The sequence below is a fragment of the Bos mutus genome, chromosome 22, assembly GCF_027580195.1.
Source record: "Bos mutus isolate GX-2022 chromosome 22, NWIPB_WYAK_1.1, whole genome shotgun sequence".
NCBI classification, from domain to species: Eukaryota; Metazoa; Chordata; class Mammalia; order Artiodactyla; family Bovidae; genus Bos; species Bos mutus.
This window is the reverse complement of record NC_091638.1, coordinates 54296079-54315229: the sequence shown is the minus strand read 5'-3', so window position 1 is coordinate 54315229 and position 19151 is coordinate 54296079. Positions and strand designations below refer to the sequence as shown.

Below are 19151 nucleotides of genomic sequence, written 5' to 3'. Positions count from 1 at the left end.
GTTGCGATAAAAGTCTTTTCAAAGTCACTTTGGACCTTAATCCTGACTTCGGATTTCATAGACTCTATCCCTTCCCAGTCTTTAGACTAAGCTCTTCTCTTCATATGAGTTTTTGTGACACCTGGGGTCTCATCCCTTGTTATAGTCTGGGGTCAGGGGAAAAGGCACACAGCCCTGGGGAGAGACCACCAATGACTGGGAGGACTGGGGTGGGGCCGTGGCCTGGGTGTCTTTCTCCCTGACATTGATGGGAACGGAAGCAGTAGCACAAGTGAACTAAAGCTGGTATGGGAACGTGGAAGGCTTGAAGGGGAAACTTGTAGTCGGTTCATAATATTCTTGAAATGATTCATGTGACCCAAAAACAGTTGCATAAAGAAAGATTTTTATATAGTTGGGATTTTTTTGTCAAGACCCCCTTCTGTCCCCTGTGTAGGGGGCTAATTAGGAAATCTGTGGGGTTGTCTGACCTCTTGACATGTCTTGATCCCAGCAATTTATGCTTTTAGCATCTCTGCATGGCAGTAACATCAAAGACTCTATTCAGGTATTGACTTTGGTCCTATCTGAGCAGATCTCCTTTGGTGGCAGGCAGATTAGACACTGCTTGTTAAAAAGGGTTCCCAGCACCATCTGTTCCTTCATCAGACAGATTCTGGATTCCCCGTGGTCTCCCCATGCCTTCTCTCTGCCACGCAGTGGCGGTAACCAAGTTCTGACTGGGTTGACTGTTCTGCTGCTTCTGGTGGCAGCAGCTAAGGACCAAGGCAGCTTTTGTTCCTTTCTGCTTGCTGCTTGGGGGTTGGCTTTTCCTTTTTCTTTTTCCCCTTTCTCAGAATAGAGGCTTTCCCAGAATGTTAACTGCTGTGGTGTTGGGGTTTGGAGGGTTGGTTTTTTTATTTATCTTTTTTTTTTGGCAGCACCTGGTCTTAGTTGCAGCATGCAGGATCTTTCATGGTGGCAAGTGGGATCTATAGTTCCCTGTCCAGGGATCAAACTTGAGCCCCCTGCGTTGGGAGTGCAGACTCTCAGCATTCAGGAACTCCCTGGGGTTTTTATATTGAATGAAAGTCCTGCAAGGCCGATGGAATGTGTGCAGCTTTGGAATGGCTAATTGGCAGGGATGCTTCTCTCGGTCAGAGTACGTGTGCCTCATGGGCGGGCGTATGCCCTCTTCTGTCTGCCCTTCTCCATCCTGCAGACTGGCAAGCGCGTGGGCAAGGTGCTGCATGCCTCCCTGCAGAGTATTCTACACAAGGAGGAGAGCCTGGGGCCCAAGAGACAGAAAGTCGGATTCCTGGGCTGATGTGCACAGCAGCCTCCAACTGCCGAACGTTCGTCTTCTCCTTTTCCCTGGAAACTGAAGTTTGTATACATTGTTTTCTTAACTGCTGTGAATTTAAAGCAACATTTGTACATGTAAAATTAAAGTCTATTTTCTGGTCTCGTGTGTGGTGTGGCTTGACTTCTTCAGCTGTACACCAGGGTGCCATTTGTGGCTCTGCCACAAATGACCCTTATCTAGGAAATGACAGCTAAGTCCAGAGACCTGCTCCAGTGGAGGACTCTGGTCCCGGGCCTCCCCAGGGAGACTTGTCTCCTGCTGCAGGAGATCAGAACAACAAACACACACACTAAAATAAGACCTAGCAGAAAAATAGTTCAAAGGACATGCTTATGATATCAGTATCAGTTCAGTCGCTCAGTCGTATCTGACTCTTTTCGACCCCACGAACTGCAGCACACCAGGCCTCCCTGTCCATCACCAACTCCCAGAGTTAATCCAAACCCATGTCCATTGAGTCAGTGATGCCATCCAACCATCTCATCCTCTGTCGTGCCCTTCTCCTGCCCTCAATCTTTCCCAGCATCAGGGTCGTTTCCAATGAGTCAGCTCTTCGCATCAGGTGGCCAAAGTATTGGAGTTTCAGCTTCAACATCAGTCCTTCCAATGAATATTCAGGACTGATCTCCTTTAGGATGGACTGGTTGGATCTCTTTGCAGTCCAAGGGACTCTCAAGAGTCTTCTCCAACACCACCGTTTAAAAGCATCAATTCTTCGGCGCTCAGCCTTCTTCACAGTCCAACTCTCACATCCATACATGACCACAGGAAAAACCATAGCCTTGACTAGACGGACCTTTGTTGGCAAAGTAATGTCTCTGCTTTTGAATATGCTATCTAGGTTGGTCGTAACTTTCCTTCCAAGGAGTAAGCATCTTTTAATTTCATGGCTGCAATCACCATCTGCTTATGATATATATATATTGTCAATTTTCTCCCCTTTAGAGCTTTCAAGATGAGACTCACACACAATATAAATGCAACTCGTGCATTTGGGGGCCTCCTGGTTGAGAAGATGGAGAAGGCATTCTGCCCTGGGTACCAACCCAGGGCTTCTGCCTGGCTGGTGAGCCTTCCCGAGTTTTGGGGAAGCCCAGTTCTTGCTTCTTGCCCTTTAAGAGATCCCAGCCAAGCTCCCCTAGGGTCTGGTCCGTAGCCAGCCTTTCTTATCACTCTTGTTTGGAAATTGCTTCATGTTTTATAACCACTCCCTGGTGTTTTGTAAGATTTCCATGTTTTATCAGTATTAAGGAGGCTGCTTTAGAGATGTTGTCATTTGATTACTCAGCCTGCCTTCATACTCTGGGAACAGAAGGGGGGGCCATTCTTCTGGCCATCAGAACATGCTTTCTATGAGCCTGTGTTCTACTCACAGGACAGCGTGTTGGAATTATTCGTCTATTCATGGGTTGAAGCAGTCTTTGTATTCCTTTTCCCCGGGGAATTGAAACTCCCCAATGGATCTTCAAGAGAGCTCTGGGGAAGGAGCTGATTCATGAAGGAGAGTGTTTCAGCCTGGCATTTACTCACTGCATTTCATTAAACAAACAGGGTAAGGAGTTAGGAATTTTTATTGCCAGATGGAAAGAACATAATGTGAGCTGAAGCCCTTGCAGACTGACTGCAGAGGTCCTGGCATGGGCACCTCCTCCCGGCCTGGCCAGGTGTGCCCAGTGGAGAGAAGCGGCTGCCTAGACTTGGAGCTGCTGCCATGTGGACAGAACAGCCGGGGCTTTCTTCTTTTGCTTTTTTCCAGTGAGAGTCCTCATGGGTGCCACCACAGTGCTGCCAGCGAGGTGGCGATCGGCCTGTTCCTCTTCCTCTGGCGCTGGTTGGCTGCCCGTGATTGAGCATTAACAGTGGGGCTGCGCAGCTGCAACCAGAACGTGAACACAGTTGAGAAGCCTTCAGTTTCGATGATTAAAGACATCGGAGAGTTCTGACAGACAGGTGAGGCTTTCCCAGTCCAGCTGCGCTACAGCTAGCCGCCTGGGCCTGCTGGCGGAGCACTTCCAGTGCAGATTAGGCCGAGAAGCAGATGTCAGCATCTGTCTCTACCGCCCCATCCATACCTTTCCTTGAGGGCCACCCTACATGGAAGAAGCGTCCATCACAAATGAAACAAAATACAAAGTGAGCAGGGTCTCTCGCAGAGAGGCTTTCCTGGAATTGTCTGATTACTACAGCTCTCAGAATAAGGAAAGAGAACTGAAGGCAGAGACTGGCAAAGACTCGGGAAAATATTGTCCCAGAGAAATCCACTACTTCATCCAGAACTAGACCTGTCTTTAGTGGCCATTAAATCAGTGTTGGGGAGAAGAACTAAAATCAGCCAGAAGGCAATCGGGAGCCTGTGGGCGGGGGGCTCAGTGAGGGTGGGCATGGAAGGAATGGAGTGTTACAGAATATTCTAATTGCTTTTATTGTTTCTCTGATTCCTTGGTTTCTCAAATTGTGTAAATTCAAGTCTACAAAGCACATGAATTTCGAAAATTGACAGCAGTTTGCGTTTTGCTCAGTAAAGGCAGTGGTCTCCCATATAACTGCCAGTTCAGTTCAGTCGCTCAGTTGTGTCCGACGCTTTGCGACCCCATGAATTGCAGCATGCCAGGCCTCCCTGTCCATCACCAACTCCCGGAGTTCACTCAGACTCACGTCCATTGAGTTAGTGATGCCATCCAGCCATCTCATCCTCTGTTGTCCCCTTCTCCTCCTGCCCCCAATCCTTCCCAGCATCAGAGTCTTTTCCAATGAGTCAACTCTTCACATGAGGTGGCCAAAGTAGTGGAGTTTCAGCTTTAGGATCATTCCTTCCAAAGAACACCCAGGACTGATCTTCAGAATGGACTGGTTGGATCTCCTTGCAGTCCAAGGGACTCTCAAGAGTCTTCTCCAACACCACAGTTCAAAAGCATCAATTCTTCGACACTCAGCTTTCTTCACAGTCCAACTCTCACATCCATACATGACCACTGGAAAAACCATAGCCTTGACTAGATGGACCTTTGTTGGTAAAGTAATGTCTCTGCTTTTGAATATGCTGTCTAGGTTGGTCATAACTTTCCTTCCAAGGAGTAAGCATCTTTTAATTTCATGGCTGCAATCACCATCTGCAGTGATTTTGGAGCCCAAAAAAATAAAGTCTGGCACTGTTTCCACTGTTTCCCCATCTATTTGCCATGAAGTGATGGGACCAGATGCCATGATCTTAGTTTTCTGAACGTTGAGCTTTAAGCCAACTTTCTCACTCCTCCTTCACTTTCATCAAGAGGCTTTTTAGTTCCTCTGCACTTTCTGCCATAAGGGTGGTGTCATCTGCATATCTGAGGTTATTGATATTTCTCCCGGCAATCTTATAACTGCCGGTTGAGTGTAAATCTATGCTATTCAATATTTTTTGAAGATAGTCCGGCAGTGTGTATTAACAGTCTTAAAAATTTCATGCCCGTTGACCTAATAATTGAGTTCTGGAAACGTCACCAAAGAGTAAAAACAGAAGTTCATCCCAGTATCGGTGCTTGTGCGAGAATGGCCGAGCGGCGCAGGAAACTAAAGGAATACCCTTGGCAGGGTCCTCTGTCAGAGACAGGGCTTCGGTCAGGAAAGAAAGGGACTCTGACCTGCGAAAAAGACAGCATCTTGGTCCCTCATATTCCTCTGGACGCTTTGGGCAGGCAGAAGAAACTCCCACCCTTAGAGAAGCGTTCCCCAGAGAAACACTATACCAGTTTCCACACAGGCACCATACTTGAGGCAGATTTCTCATAAAGTGATAACACCTTCCCTCCTTGGCTCCAGGCCCATAACTAGGGACTGATGACAGCCCAGCCTGAGCAGGGAAACACAGGCCCTGCCCTGGGAAGAAAGACATGACTCATCAAAATAGTTGCAAGACCTGCTTGGCAGGTACCAAGGAAACAGAGCTGGGAGTGGCTCAGAGGGTGCTGGGCCAGGGTCAGGGCTGGGCAGCGGCCTAATGTCCTGGCACAGACATCTGAAGTTTTCCTAACTCACTGCTGGGACAGCCCCTGAAACTGGGCCTCACTGGGCCAGGGTCAGGGCTGGGCAGCGGCCTAATGTCCTGGCACGGACATCTGAAGTTTTCCTAACTCACTGCTGGGATGGCCGCTGAAGCTGGGCCTCGCTGGACCAGGGTCAGGGCTTGGCGGGGCCTAATGTCCTGGCACAGACATCTGAAGTTTTCTTAACTCACTGCTGGGACGGCCCCTGAAGTTGGGCCTCACTGGCCCCTGGAGTAAATGAGGAGGAGGAGGCAGAACTGAACAGGCTGGAAGAGCAGCAGGCCTCCTCAGAGCTGGAAGATAAGTCAGGACCCAAGGCAACCACTGCTCCCCAAAGTGGGGAGGCCCGCAGGCAAGTCCAGAAAAATCAATAAAGCTCCGTGAAGCTCACTTTAAACAGGAGACACATATAGAATAAAAGTAAATGGAGGAAGAAAGATAAACCATGGTAACATTCATCAAAACAAAGCTACAGTAGCTATATTAATTTCAGACAGAGGAGACTTCAGAGCAAGGAAAGTTATCAGGAATAAAGAGGAACATTACATAATGATAAAGACATAAAAATAAAAAGACATAAAAATCCAAGAAGACATAAAAATCTGTAACGTGTATATGCCTAACAACACAGCATTAAAATACATGAGGTAAAAATCTTTGACAGAACAGCAAGGAGGAATACACGAATCCACTATCATAACTGGAGAATTCAACATGGCTCTGTCAGAGATGAACAGATGGAGCAGGCGGGAAATTGGTAAGGATGTGTTTGGACTCACCAACAGCATCAATGCGGATATAACGGACATCTGCAGACTGCTTCTGGGCTTCCCAGGTAGTACTAGTGGTAAAGAACCCACCTGCCAACGCAGAAGACATAAGAGATGGGAGTTCGATCCCTGGGTGGGGAAGATTCCGCTGGAGGAAGGCACGGCAACCCACTTCAGTATTCTTGCCTGAAGGAATCTCATGGACAGAAGGGCCTGGTGGGTTGCAAAGACAGTCCATAGTGTCGCAAAGAGTCGGACACTACTGAAGGGACTTAGCACCCACAGACTGCTTTATCCATCAACAGCTGGACACACATTCGTCTCAAGCTCTCTTGGAAACATTTCATGCAGACAGACCACATTCTGAACCATAAAATGCACCTTAACAAGTCTAATAGAACAGAAATCACAGTGACCTGCTCCCAGACCACGATAGAATTATACTATAAGTCAATCACAGAAAGATAGCTGGAAACCACACACACACTTGGAGATTAAACAGCACAGTTTTAAGTAATACTTGGGTCAAAGAAAAAAATCTCAAATGAAATCTCATATTTTGAACTAAATGAAAATAAAAACACTACTTATCAAATTTGTGGGATGGATGTGCATTTAGGGATCCTAAAAATTTCACATTATTATACTAGCCATGCACAACCTCTCTAAGTTTTGCTGCTTTCTCTATTCCCTCATAGAACCCCTCTCTGTGTACCAGGAGTGCTAAGCAAAAGCAGTGCTTAGAAGGAAATTTAAATCATTAGGAAAAACAAAAGATCTAAAACCAATCATCTAAGCTCACACCTTAGGAAATTAGAAAAAGAAGAGCAAATTAAATCCAAAGTCAGCAGAGAGAGAGAAATTATAAAAAATCAACATAGCAATATAGATGTCAATGAAATTGAAAACAGAAAATCAACAGAGAAAATCAATGAAAAAAAAGCTTGTTCTCTGAAAAATTCCAGAGGAGGCAGAGCTTTGGATGGGAGCAATCTGCCACCAGCCCATTTCTTTCCTCGGGACCCACAGATTCTGGACACGGGCTAAAGATCAGACCTGGAACACAGAGAGGGGTTCTATGAGGGAAAAGAGAAAGCAGCAAAACTTAGAGAGGTTGTGCATGGCTAGTGTAATAATGTGAAATTTTTAGGATCCCTAAACGCACAACTGGGTTTATATTTGTTGAATTTTAAGGCCATTTGTGGAGGGTTGGGAAAAAGGTGTCAAAAAGGTAGATGCCCATCAATTCTATCCTACACAGCTAATCAGATTTTCCATTCCTGCGTGAGCTGTTAACAGCTGAAGACATCAGGCAAGTGCAGAACTGGGCTGCACATGCAAGACTGACTCCTCCCAGATTTACAGGTCAGGTCATTTAGTGTTTCAGCCCTGGGGTGGGAGGAGGAAGGCAGCGGACGGAGGCCGAGGAGCCCTGAGGGCTGTGCAGCGTCTCAGCCCCGTCCTCCAGCCTCCCACACCGTTACAGGCGGCCCGGCCACCCCACACCCAGGGTTCCACTGTGCAGAGATGTACTGGACGACATCCCTTATATGCGAAGTCTACAAAGAAATGACACAAATGAGCTTAGGGAAGAGACAGACTCATAGGCTTAGACGACACACTCGTGGTTGGGGGACGGGAAGAATGGGGGCTAGAGATAGGGAGTTTGGAATGGACACGTACCCATTGCTGTATTCAAAGCGGATAACCAAAAGGACCTGCTGTATAACATGAAATTCTGCTCAATGCTATGTGGCAGCCTGGATGAGAGGAGAGCTTGGGGGAGAATGGATACATGTATATATGTATAATGGATACATGAGACCCAGAAACTATCACAACACTGTTAACTGACGATACTCCAATATAAAGTAAAAAGTTTTTTTTTTTAATCCCATTGTGTAGGCAGGGTAGAGATTATTACCCTGTTTTATGAAAGAGATATCTGGATCTGGAATAACTTGCCCCAGAAGACCCAAGTGCTGGATGTCTGAGCTCCGCTTAGAATCCAAGGCTCCCAGTTCTCTTTCCGCTAGGGTACTGCTGACCTTTAGGGACAAAACCAGAAATGTGGCCTCACGGAGCCGAGAACCTGGGCAGATGGTGCACCGCCTCCCGCGCTGTGTGTGCCCGAGGGCCTGGCACACGGGGGCAGAGGCAGTACTCGCTGCATGAATGACAGAACCAGGCCAACAAAAGCTTCAAAAAGGACCAAGTGCCTTTCCTAATGAGGGTCATGAGACCATGTAACAGGATGCTGGTCTTTGGCCCTTGCAGTATTCTTGGAGATGTGCAGCCTGGATGTCCTTACCTTTGAACAGAGTGTGGAAAGTTCTCTGCTCCGCAGGCGGGGCACGTTTCTGTTGACCAGGGCCAGCGGAGCCAAGAGGAAACATCTGTGCGCGACGAGGGTGGGGGTGGGGGATGTTTTCATCCTGCACGACGTGGGTGGGGTGCAAGCGCTTGTTTTATAACTCAGATCTCCGGCAGCTCGGGAGGGAGAGAACAAAACTGAAATGTGCCTTTCGGGCCCTCTTCAGATTTTTCTGCCTCTGGCTTTGCTGCCAAAATGATTCTTTGCACGGGGAAACTGACGGGAGGAGACTGGGCCCGGAGGGTGGGGTGTGAGCGCACAGACCTTGGCTTTCACTTGTGAACAGTAACCCCGCATGTATCTCCTGGCTGAAGCGCCCCCTGCTTGGTGCCCTTCCGGCTGGTAGAGGTCTCGGGGATGGTGCAGGAGAAGGTCTTTTATGCTGGGAGGGTGAACTCCCCAGGCCCCACCAGGGCTGGTGGTGAGTCCACTGCAGGGGGCTGAAATGGGGCCGGGAAAACTAGGCCTGGACAAGAGGACCCAGGGGGTTAACGGCCCTAAGCCCAATGTGGGCAGCAAATGAGGTGTGCTGTGTCTACAAAGGGTGCCTTTCTGAATGGCGTGTCCATTCTGAACACAGGAGACACAGGCCCCTGTCCACAGCAGACTCCCTGAGAACACGCACAAACACAAACACAGGGAGGACGGTGGCAAGCAGAATTTATCCAAAGATGCTTTCAAGAAGATAAAAACAAAGTCCAGGAACCATATCTTAGAAGGAAAGTTGGGAGGAAGAGGGGAAGGACCAAGAAGAGACAATCAAAGAGGGACAGGAAGGCCAGGTGCCAACATTTCAGTTCAGTCGCTCAGTTGAGTCTGACTCTTTGTGACCCCATGGGCTGCAGCACGCCAGGCCTCCCTGTCCATCACCAACTCCCAGAGTTTACTCAAACTCATGTCCATTGAGTCAGGGATGCCATCGAACCATCTCATCCTCTGTCATCCCCTTCTCCTCCTGCCTTCAATCCTTCCCAGCATCAGGGTCTTTTCCAATGAGTTAGTTCTTCACATCAGGTGGCCAAACTATTGGAGTTTCAGCTTCAGCATCAGTCCTTCCAGTAAATATTCAGGACTGATTTCCTTTAGGATGGACTGGTTGGATCTCCTTGCAGTCCAAGGGACTCTCAAGAATCTTCTCTAACACCACAGTTCAAAAGCATTGATTTTTCAGCGCTCACCTTTCTTTATGGTCCAACTCTCATATCCATACATGACTACTGTAAAAACCACAGCTTTGACTATACAGACCTTTGTCAGGAAAGTAACATCTCAGCTTTTTAATATGCTGTCTAGATTGGTCATACCTTTTCTTCCAAGGAGCAAGTGTCTTTTAATTTCATGCCTGCAGTCACCCATCTGCAATGATTTTGGAGCCCACGAAAATAAAGTCTGTCACTGTTTCCATTGTTTCCCCATCTATTTGCCATGAAGTGATGGGACTGGATGCCATGATCTTAATTTTCTGAATGTTGAGTTTTAAGCCAGCCTTTTCACTCTCCTCTTTCACTTTCCTCAAGAGGCTCTTTAGTTCTTCTTTGCTTTCTGCCATAAGGGTGGTGTCATCTGTGTATCTGAGGTTATTGATATTTCTCCCGGAAATCTTGATTCCAGCCTGTGGTTCATCCAGCCTGGCATTTCGCATGATGTACTCTGCATATAAGTTAAATAAGCAAGGTGACTGGTTCCAAATCGGGAAAGGAGTATGTCAAGGCTGTATATTGCTGACATTTGCTGGCCCCTTAAATGCCTGTTCTGGTGAACCAGGGAACTGCCTCACCACAGGAGGACTTTATAACAAGCCAAGCATCTAATGATGGAACCAGCTATTTTGTAGAGTAATGAGCTGCTTGTTCCAGGAAGGCTTTAAGCAAACACATGGAGATCAATGGGAAAGGACATCACATATCGAGAGGTGGTTAAAGCAGGCAGCCTCTTCCACTCAGCTTTCTAGCTCAGAGATTGAGGGACGGTGGGCCACTTGCCTCTGGAGAGGCCACCGCAGCCCTGCTGGCATAGAGGGTGCCTCGCACCCCCAGGGCCGCACAATGGCAGGGGCACGTGGTGCAGTGACCGAGGGACTGGCCGGCTGAGAACAGTCCCAGGCAGGTCGGATGCAGCCTGGCTCCCATGTGGCTCCTGCAGGATAAGCCCCAGAGCAGAGTGTTCTAGGCTTCTGAGTGGCTCCTCTAGGACCTCCTCCCCAGCCTACCCAGGGCACGGCCTCCATAATCGGGCCTGTCCTGACCTTGTACTCGGAAACAGACTCCTCCCGTTTCCCTGCTGCCCAAGAGCCGAGGAGAGAAAATCAGGAATGCAATGGAGTTTTAAAAAGAAAAAGAACCATAATTTCTCTTGCCGTGTGCTACCCACCCAGAGTTCCAGGAAGCAAGACTCCCTGGCAGGTTGCTTAATCTTTGGTCCTTAACATTCCACTGAGGGCCCAGCTGAGAATATAAAGCCCCCTTGCACTCTGAGAACGTGAGGGCCAGCCAGGACAGGAAGGGCCGGGTGCACAGAGCTCCTGCTGTCCGCCCCAGGCTTCGGAGCTGGGGGACTGCAGGGTGGGGCCTGGCCCAGCAGGCTGCAGACACGTCCCTGCCCAGATCAGATGGAGCAAGGTGGGGGTCCCTGCAAGAAAAGAGTTACACAGGGCTGCTTTTTCTTGTGGAACCATCTAAAGCTCACACAAAATCTGCAACTACAGCACAGAGAATGTTTTTCCCCTGAGCCATTTCCGAGGGAATCGTTGACCTGATGCCCTATCACCGCCTCCTGCTCTAGTGCGTGGTCCCTGCGGCCGAGGCCCCTCTCTTCCGTCATCACGACGGACCATCCTTGCCACATGCTCCTCACCCCGTCCCAGGGGCGTCCAGAGAGCAGGAGGGTCTGGTCCAGTGCACAGCGCGTTCGCCGTTCTGTGTCTGCGACCTCCTTCGTGTCCTCAGACGTGTCCTGGACAGTCCTGAAGACTGCTGGGCAGTTGCTGTGGAGAGAGCCCCTTGGTTGGGCTTGTGCGCTGTGCCCTCGGCAGGAGACTCCCCAACGCCCATCAGGTGCTCGGGGGCTGCAGGCTCTCTGTCGGGTCCGTTACTGACGACGCTGACCTCGGTCACTTCATTAAAGTGACGTCTGCCAGGCTTCTCCGTTGCAAGGGGGCTCTTTCCTCTTTGGAGTTAATAAGTATTTTGTGGGAAGATAATCTGAGACAATGAAAATATCCCACTGCTCGTCAGACTTCCAGTGTATTCACTTATTTGTATCTGTATGCGCTCAGGGTTTCCTATTTTACTGTTACCGTCACTGTTTTGATGCTCAAACTGTCCCCGATTTGGGCCCTAAGAAGCTCCTTCAAGCTGGTTCCGTGTCCTGCCACGTTCTCATCCTTCTTTAAACATTTTCTTATGTTCTGGCAAAATAACCTGTGCTGGGCTTAGTTTCTCCTTTTCCTGCCCCGGCCCTGGAATGAGCCGTTGCTCCAAGGTGCTGCGGTTTCTTTTCGTGGAAAGCTGTACTGAGAAGCCGGCGCTTGAATGCCAGGCATGCTCAAGCCTTTGGTGGGGCCGCTGCTCCACCCAGACATCTAGCTGGGGGACTGATGCGCACATTTCCGTGGACAGTTGCAGATTCAGCTTCATGTGTCAAAGTCTGTAACTGCACACCGAGAGCTCCAATTTCAATCCTACACTGTAGGAAACATTCTCTATGTTTTCTCTGTGTATTTGTACCTCCCTTTTCCGACAATGAGAAACCTGGCTCCCGTGGTCTTTTTTTTTCTCCCGTGGTCTTTAATAAATGCACTTCCTTGATGTGTAACCACTCTCTCCCATGTGCCCCCACCCGCTCTCCCACGGAGATCTCTTCTTCTCGCCTGGACTCCAACACTCCACGGAGGACCTCTGTTCCCCCGGGGGTGCCCCTTCCACCCTGTTGTGTCCTGACACCCCACACCGGCTCCCCTTCCTGGGGACATTCTTTCCTCCCTGCTCCATCTCTGACACCACTCTGGGACACCAGGCTGCCCCTTTCCCACCGTGGTCACCTCGGCTTCAGGAAAGGATGGGTGACAGAGAGTGAGTCAAGAAAGGTCTTCTTTGTATTTTTAAACATGCATCAAGAACACAGACGCAGAACTACAAAAGAATCGCAGCAAACACTCCAGACAATTTGGCAGTGAGCCCCAGCTCTCTCCCTAAGGAGACACGGTTCCATAACTGTTCTGTACCCGGGCTGGGGTCAGATACTGGCGCTGCCTCTAACAGGTCTGGTAGCTTAGGCTCCCTTAACCTCACTGAGCCTCAGTTTCCTCAACTGTAAAATGGGGAAATGCCAGCACCCGGCTCATATTGCTGGTGTGAGGCCTCTGTGAGGCCAGGAAAAAGCGTGACCCAGCGCCTGCCCGAGGTAACTGCCCAGCAGATGTGAGCTCTGAGGACAAGCATGTATTTTTCAGAATCCTAGAAAACAATGATTGTTTCAGAGGGCGGGACCAGGATGCTGGGTGGGTGTTCCCGGAGCAGCAGCCAGGTTTTGTGGCTCCCAGGCCTTCCTCTTTTTGCAGGATTTTTTTTTTGGCACTCCCGCAGCCAACTTTGGGAGGGTTTCCTGGACAGAGGTCCTTGTGGCCGCTGCCTTAAGACACGTAGCTCAGGCCCCAGCGGCCAGTGCTCTCTGACCCAGGCCACCGCAGGCAGCAGCGGCAGCAGCATGGAGCTCTGGGGGCCCTGCGTGCTCCTCTGCCTCTTCTCTCTTCTGACCCAGGTCACCGCTGAGACCCCCACCCCCAAGGCCAAGAAGGCTGCAAATGCCAAGAAAGGTAAGGAGGTGGGTTGGGGAGCTGGTAGCTCTCTCCTTGACTGGCCCTCACCCTCCGTTCTCTCCTTCCCTTCCCTTCTCCACGAGCCCAGCGAACATCAGTGAAGTCTCGACACCCCCCCCACCCCCCCACCCCACCAACTGGGACCTAGGTGAGTTCTCCAGCCGCAGGGGCAGCTGTCAGAACTGTCAGAGTCACGGGCTCTTAGAATTGGAAAGAACCTTCCAGATCACCGTAATGGACACACACTCCTCCCCCACCACCGCAAGATTTTAAGAGAAACCACACCTTTGGCTCAGCAGCCTGGAGATATCCGACTCTTCTCGGGAGGGCTGACAAGGCTCCACTTTGTTGTCTCTGAACCTCAGGCTTCTCAACTGTGAAACAGAGATGGGGGCCTTGGCTCAAATGGTTGGTTGGGAGGATTTAACGATAGAAAACACGTAAGGCGTCTGGAACACAGGGTATAACGTAATGCACAGGGGAAGGAAAAATGAACAGTTGGTAGTTCTGTGGTGCATCACAGCCTTCAGGAAATGAAACTGTTCAAGGCTGAACTAGGACAGTGGAGGCGGCTTTGCTCTCCCTCCGCGGCCTCTGGGCCCGGGTGTCCTTGGGTGGCCCTGGCCTCAGCAAGGCCTGCCCTTGGAGCCCTGCCTGCAGTGAGGTCACCCCGGGCTGTGTTGAGACAAAACTAGTGAAGTGCCATGGCAATGCAGTGGGCTGTCACCCTCCAGGAGATGAGCATGCTGATGCAGGCAGCCAAACGGCTGGCCTGGGGCCAAGGGCACAGACGAGGCAAGGCCAGGGGGCGTAGCTGCCCTCAGGCCCCTCCCAGAGCCTCCACTGTAAATGGACAGCTGCCCACGGGTCACGGACAATGTACGCAAGGGCACGTTAGGAACATGGAGCCCCACAGGCAGGAGACACAGAATGGACGGGTCCCAGTGCCAACAGGAAATAATCCCCAAGGTTCAGTTCATAAAGTAAACAACAAAAAATTCAAAACAGTATGCATACTTAGGTAACATTTGTTTTGAAAAAGGGATTTATATAAAAATATATATATTTACTTCAAAGAAAAAAATACATATTTACTTGTATATGCATAGAACTTTTCTGGAAGGATTCACAAGAGTTAGCAACAGTGATTATCTCTGGGAAGAGAAACTAGAGAGCTGAGAGCAGATTGACTGGGAAAGAGACTTGAACATTTTGAACTGTTTGGGTCTTTAAAAATTATATGGCTGTGTTACCTTCTACAAAATGTTCATTAAAAAAAAGAAGACTCGCGGCATGTGTGGTATGTCCACGAATGTTAGCTAAAATTGCCACCAAGGATGTTCTTTGTAAAGGATACCCAGTTCCAAAGGCAAATAACAGAATTTTTGAATGTGGAAAAGAGTTGCTAATTTCTCAAGTTTACCAAAGATGTAGTATGTATTTATTCCAACGTGTAAATCCCAGACCTCATCACATGGACAAGAAGGTCACACCAGACAATGCCCTGGCCCGCTCCAGCTGTCACGCTTGCACCCCGGCTCCATGTGGTCTCCGTGCAGTGCCCACGGAGGCCCAGGGCGCTGGAGGCCCGCACAACAGCAGGCAGCGCGAGAGCGGTGTGCCCGACTGCCTCTCCCCGTTCCGCAGCCGGAGCCCCCGCCCTGCTGGTCTGTGTTGTTCCTCCAGGAAAGCACACCTGGGAGGTCTCCAGGGCCCCGGCCCTGCTTCCTGTGCTCTGTTCTCCTCTGGAGCTGGGATGGTGGTGGTGGTGGTGGGGGGGGTCACTGAAGGCTCTGCCTGCAGCCCCACCCCACCCCGCCCGTCGCCATCCCATCTGACCCCTCCTACACAATGCAGCACAGGTCTCATGTTAGCAAGAACAAGTGAAGGAGGGCCCCCGGCAGAAGGGAAATCACGAGCAGTCACTTGGATGACCACTGGCAGGAACAGGGAGAGACAGAGTCTGCCAGGACATCAAGGTCAGGGGGTCATCCCCTGTCCCTGGTGGCTGACGGTGGTCCACCCCTCCGGTCCCTGCCCTGCCCCCATCCCTACTGCCTTCATCACGGGATTGTCCCCACTTCCTTCCTTCCTTCTAGATGCTGTGAGTCCGAAGATGCTGGAGGAGCTGAAGACTCAGCTGGACAGCCTGGCCCAGGAGGTGGCCCTGCTGAAGGAGCAGCAGGCCTTGCAGACGGGTGAGTGAACTTGGCCGTCTCTCCAGGCAGGGGTGTGCTGGACACAGGGGCTCGGGCCCGCAGTCAGGGATGCGCCTCTAGCCTCTGGCTCAGCACCAGGGAACTGGCTGGCTCCCCTAGTCCAGGGCACCAGATTCAAGGAGGCCTCAGGAAGATGCCCTGATGTGTGGAAGCAGGAATGTCCCAAAAGGACAAACTCGCCCACAAGAGTCCATTACCGCCCACTGGAAGCGTGAGCCCTGGAGCCCCCAGGAGACCCTGCACTCAGCCGACCCCATGGTCCTGTAGGGCATGCGCCTCAACACCTGTGTGTCTGCTGCGCTGCCGCAGCCACTCTCAGTCATCATCACTACACTGAGGCAGGATTTACCATCCCTATTCTAAAGACGGGAGCTGAGACAGAGAGGCCCTGGTTCTGCCCATATCCCCTGGCTGGCAAGTGCAGGTTAGGGTGGGAATGGAGGCGGCCTGCCCCGTGCGTGCTGGGTGTGAGGAAAGGTGGGCTTTGGTCTTCCTGACCCTGCACGAACCAGCTAAGCCAGGATAGACAACACACCCAGCTGTGGAGCCCGGGGACACAGTCAGCTCACAGCCACCTGCCCTGGCACTTCCTGGCCAGCCTGCCTGGACAACCCGCTCTCTCTCTCCACCGAGTCCCTTTCATATTGTCTCCAATTTTCACACACTTCACACTCACCTACTCCTTCGTGACCTTGCCCTGGAGGACACAGAATACAGACGATCAGTAATACTTAACACATGGGGGAATGTTTAAGATGAGCACAATGCCGTTCGGGGCCTCAGTTTCCTCATCTGTAAAGTGGAAGGGCTGGGGCTGGACTTGCAGGGCAAGCTCTAAGGTCTCATGACTCAGCTCTCCACTTATGCAAAGACCATGCCACCCAGATGCCACATGCCTTCTGAGGTGGGCAATGTCATGGGGACCTCCCTGTGCAAAGTCCACAGCATACAGAGATCCAAACACCCCCTCTTGGGGGCCTTCTCCCTCTCATCACCCTTTCCTTTACCACAATCTGCAAATCACCTTGCCAAGAACCCCTCACAAAGCATTCCTGAGCTCTGCTGACCTAGCCAAAGAGTTGAGAGAATGAGGGGTTAGGGGAGAAATCCTTCCCTCCCACCACCTGCCCTTCCTCTCCCCCAATCAACAAACGCACGTGAGGTCCCCAACTAGCAAGCCTCTGCCACGCACAAGGAAACACAGGTGACCCAGGGGGCCCTGCTCTGGGGGCCTCAATGTATTCACGTTATCAGTGTATTGCCTGGCACCCTCAAAGCAGGTGTAGGAACATAAAGAGGGATTCCAAGCAGAGGGCAGAGCAAGAGCAGAGCTAGGCAGGGCCAGCATGCACCCACCGGATCATAAGTGGGCCAGAGTGACAAAATGCCAGTTACAATGGCAAGGCACTGAGGACTGACGCTCACTGAGGACTACGTTAGTGCTGTGGGTGCGGCTCCCAGGACGCGGCCCTGAGGTGGAGCTGAGCCTGCAGGAGGCTCATAAGGGAGCACCTCCCAGGACCAGTACCTGATCAGCACCCAGGATCAGAAGGGAAGAGACAGGACTCAGGAGTGGGCAGAGTGCCCTGCATCTCAGTGAAGGCCCCAGAGACTGCAGAGGGAGCCCTGACCTCGGAAGGGCCCTTCAGAGCTGTCCTGAGTCAGGACAAGGGGGCTCATGGGCCGGTCCCTGAGTGGGGGCTGCTCTGGGGAGGGGCATGCTGTGGGCGAGGGGCTATCTTCCACTGAGGCAATCCCCAAAGGGAGGCTGAGCGCTCCCAGCAGCTGGGGTGGTCAGGCCTTCACCCCAAGGGGGTCTAGGTGGCATTTCACAGTGACCCCAGAAGGAAGGAAAGAGTGTGGGGCCAGGCTGGAAGGGCAACGAAGCCTGGCTAGGAGGCACTGCACGAGAGCACGTGGCAGGGCTGGTCGGCTTGGGACAGTGTCTGTGAGTGAAGACACCTCGGTGACGCTCCGGGCCTGGAGTTGAGAGTTCCAGGAGTATCCAGTGCTCACGGGGACACAGAGACATGTGTTAAGTGAGAGTAACAGAGTGAGCGGGTGAGTGAGGGGCGGGGGTGGTGGTGGAGTACAGACCCACCCCTAAAATTTTGAGGATGAGCAGCAAGAGGACAAACGGAGACATACACTCCAACTGTCTAAATATTTATGTTATAAACCCAGCTAAAGAATAAACTGCTAAGCAGAAACAGTCTACATTCCTAACTAGACCAAATATACACCTTCATTACAACCTTTGAGGCCAGAATCAAATTTAGAACTCTCGGACTTCTCAGAGTTCTGAGCCCGAGACAGCGAGCTCCTGGCCCACTGCCTGGGCCATCTCTTCTGTCTGGCAGCTGGCCAATCTCAGCTCTGAGCTCCCAGTCGCCACTCCAACCAGCCCTCAGGAGCACTGACCCAGAAGAGGCTGTTGGCAGACGCTGGGAGCCTGTCTGGGCCCCTGGGGCAGGGATTTGGGGTCCTGTGCACCTGGAGTGTGGTCTGGACTCTGGGTCAGCATGTCCCCTGGCCCCAATCTCAGGGAGAGTGGGGTGGGAGGAAGATCAGAGCGGGTGGCTCTGGCGGGGCTCCCTGGGAAGCCCACTCTGAGATGGGGTTCATTCATCAGGGAGAGTCTGGGGTCCCAGCTGTGAAAGGGGGCGGTGGGAAGCAGACTGAGCAGAGGTACCCAAGGCCAGCTTCTGCCCCCTCCCTGTGCAGCCTCCAAGCTAAAAGGCCCTAAAGGGCCTTTTAATTCTGCTAAAAGGCAGAATTATCCTGCCTTGGGGGAGAGATGACCCCCTCCTCCCCTGGGCGCTAGATGGGGCACCCAGGGGAGGGGTGTGTCCTTGAGGGAGGGGCCCTCTGTCTTCAGCTGAGGCGGCTGAGCCCACGCCCAGCAGCAGGAGCTCCACCCCCTGTGAATAGGAGGTCTGGGATTCAGAGCCCATCACAGCAGGGCCATCGGGCCTGGGTCTGGAGCCCCTGGACAGGGCTGGATGTAGCGGGTTGAGCCGGCCCCTGGCAGTGGGCTCTCGGCTGGGGAACCTGGGGTGACGGCCACTTCTCCCCTCCCAGTCTGTCTGAAGGGTACCAAGGTGCACATGAAGTGCTTCCTGGCCTTCGTCCAAGCGAAGACCTTCCACGAGGCGAGTGAGGACTGCATCTCGCGCGGGGGCACCCTGGGTACCCCGCAGACGGGCTCCGAGAACGACGCCCTGTACGAGTACCTGCGCCAGAGCGTGGGCAGCGAGGCTGAAGTCTGGCTGGGCTTCAACGACATGGCGTCCGAGGGCACCTGGGTGGACATGACCGGCGGCCACATCGCCTACAAGAACTGGGAGACGGAGATCACCGCGCAGCCCGACGGCGGCAAGGTCGAGAACTGCGCCACCCTGTCCGGCGCAGCCAACGGCAAGTGGTTCGACAAGCGCTGCCGGGACAAGCTGCCCTACGTCTGCCAGTTCGCCATCGTCTAGCGGGCCTGGAGGGCCGGGCCGGGCCGGGGCGCGGGATCCTGAGCCCCGGAGGAGGGGCACGGGGACGTCCCAGCCCCCTGCGCGCTGGGCGCCTCCTTTCGCAAATAAAGTGGGTGCACCATG

General features: G+C 51.9%; 2 protein-coding genes and 1 long non-coding RNA gene across 4 annotated transcripts in view; 2 read left to right on the top strand and 1 right to left on the bottom strand.

The window, feature by feature from the left end:
• The window catches only part of EXOSC7 (exosome component 7), a 27307-nt gene extending 25863 nt beyond the window's left edge, over nucleotides 1–1444 (top strand). For both annotated transcript variants that reach the window (XM_005896106.3, XM_070360230.1), the window contains exon 8: nucleotides 1202–1444. In XM_005896106.3, coding sequence (XP_005896168.1) covers nucleotides 1202–1306 — 105 coding nt within the window. In that variant the 3' untranslated portion in view covers nucleotides 1307–1444. The remainder of the gene's footprint in view (nucleotides 1–1201) is intronic.
• The window catches only part of LOC138984738 (uncharacterized), a 23097-nt gene extending 9207 nt beyond the window's left edge, over nucleotides 1–13890 (bottom strand). The window contains exons 1-2 of the long non-coding RNA XR_011462022.1: nucleotides 13613–13890; nucleotides 6147–6227 (exon numbers count right to left, since the gene is read on the bottom strand). This is a non-coding gene — a long non-coding RNA (uncharacterized lncRNA). The remainder of the gene's footprint in view (nucleotides 1–6146; nucleotides 6228–13612) is intronic.
• Nucleotides 13052–19151, top strand: CLEC3B (C-type lectin domain family 3 member B). The gene is made up of 3 exons (XM_005896105.3): nucleotides 13052–13324; nucleotides 15427–15525; nucleotides 18628–19151. The coding sequence occupies exons 1-3, from the start codon at nucleotides 13216–13218 to the stop codon at nucleotides 19026–19028; spliced, it is 609 nt and encodes a 202-aa protein (XP_005896167.1). The 5' UTR covers nucleotides 13052–13215; the 3' UTR covers nucleotides 19029–19151.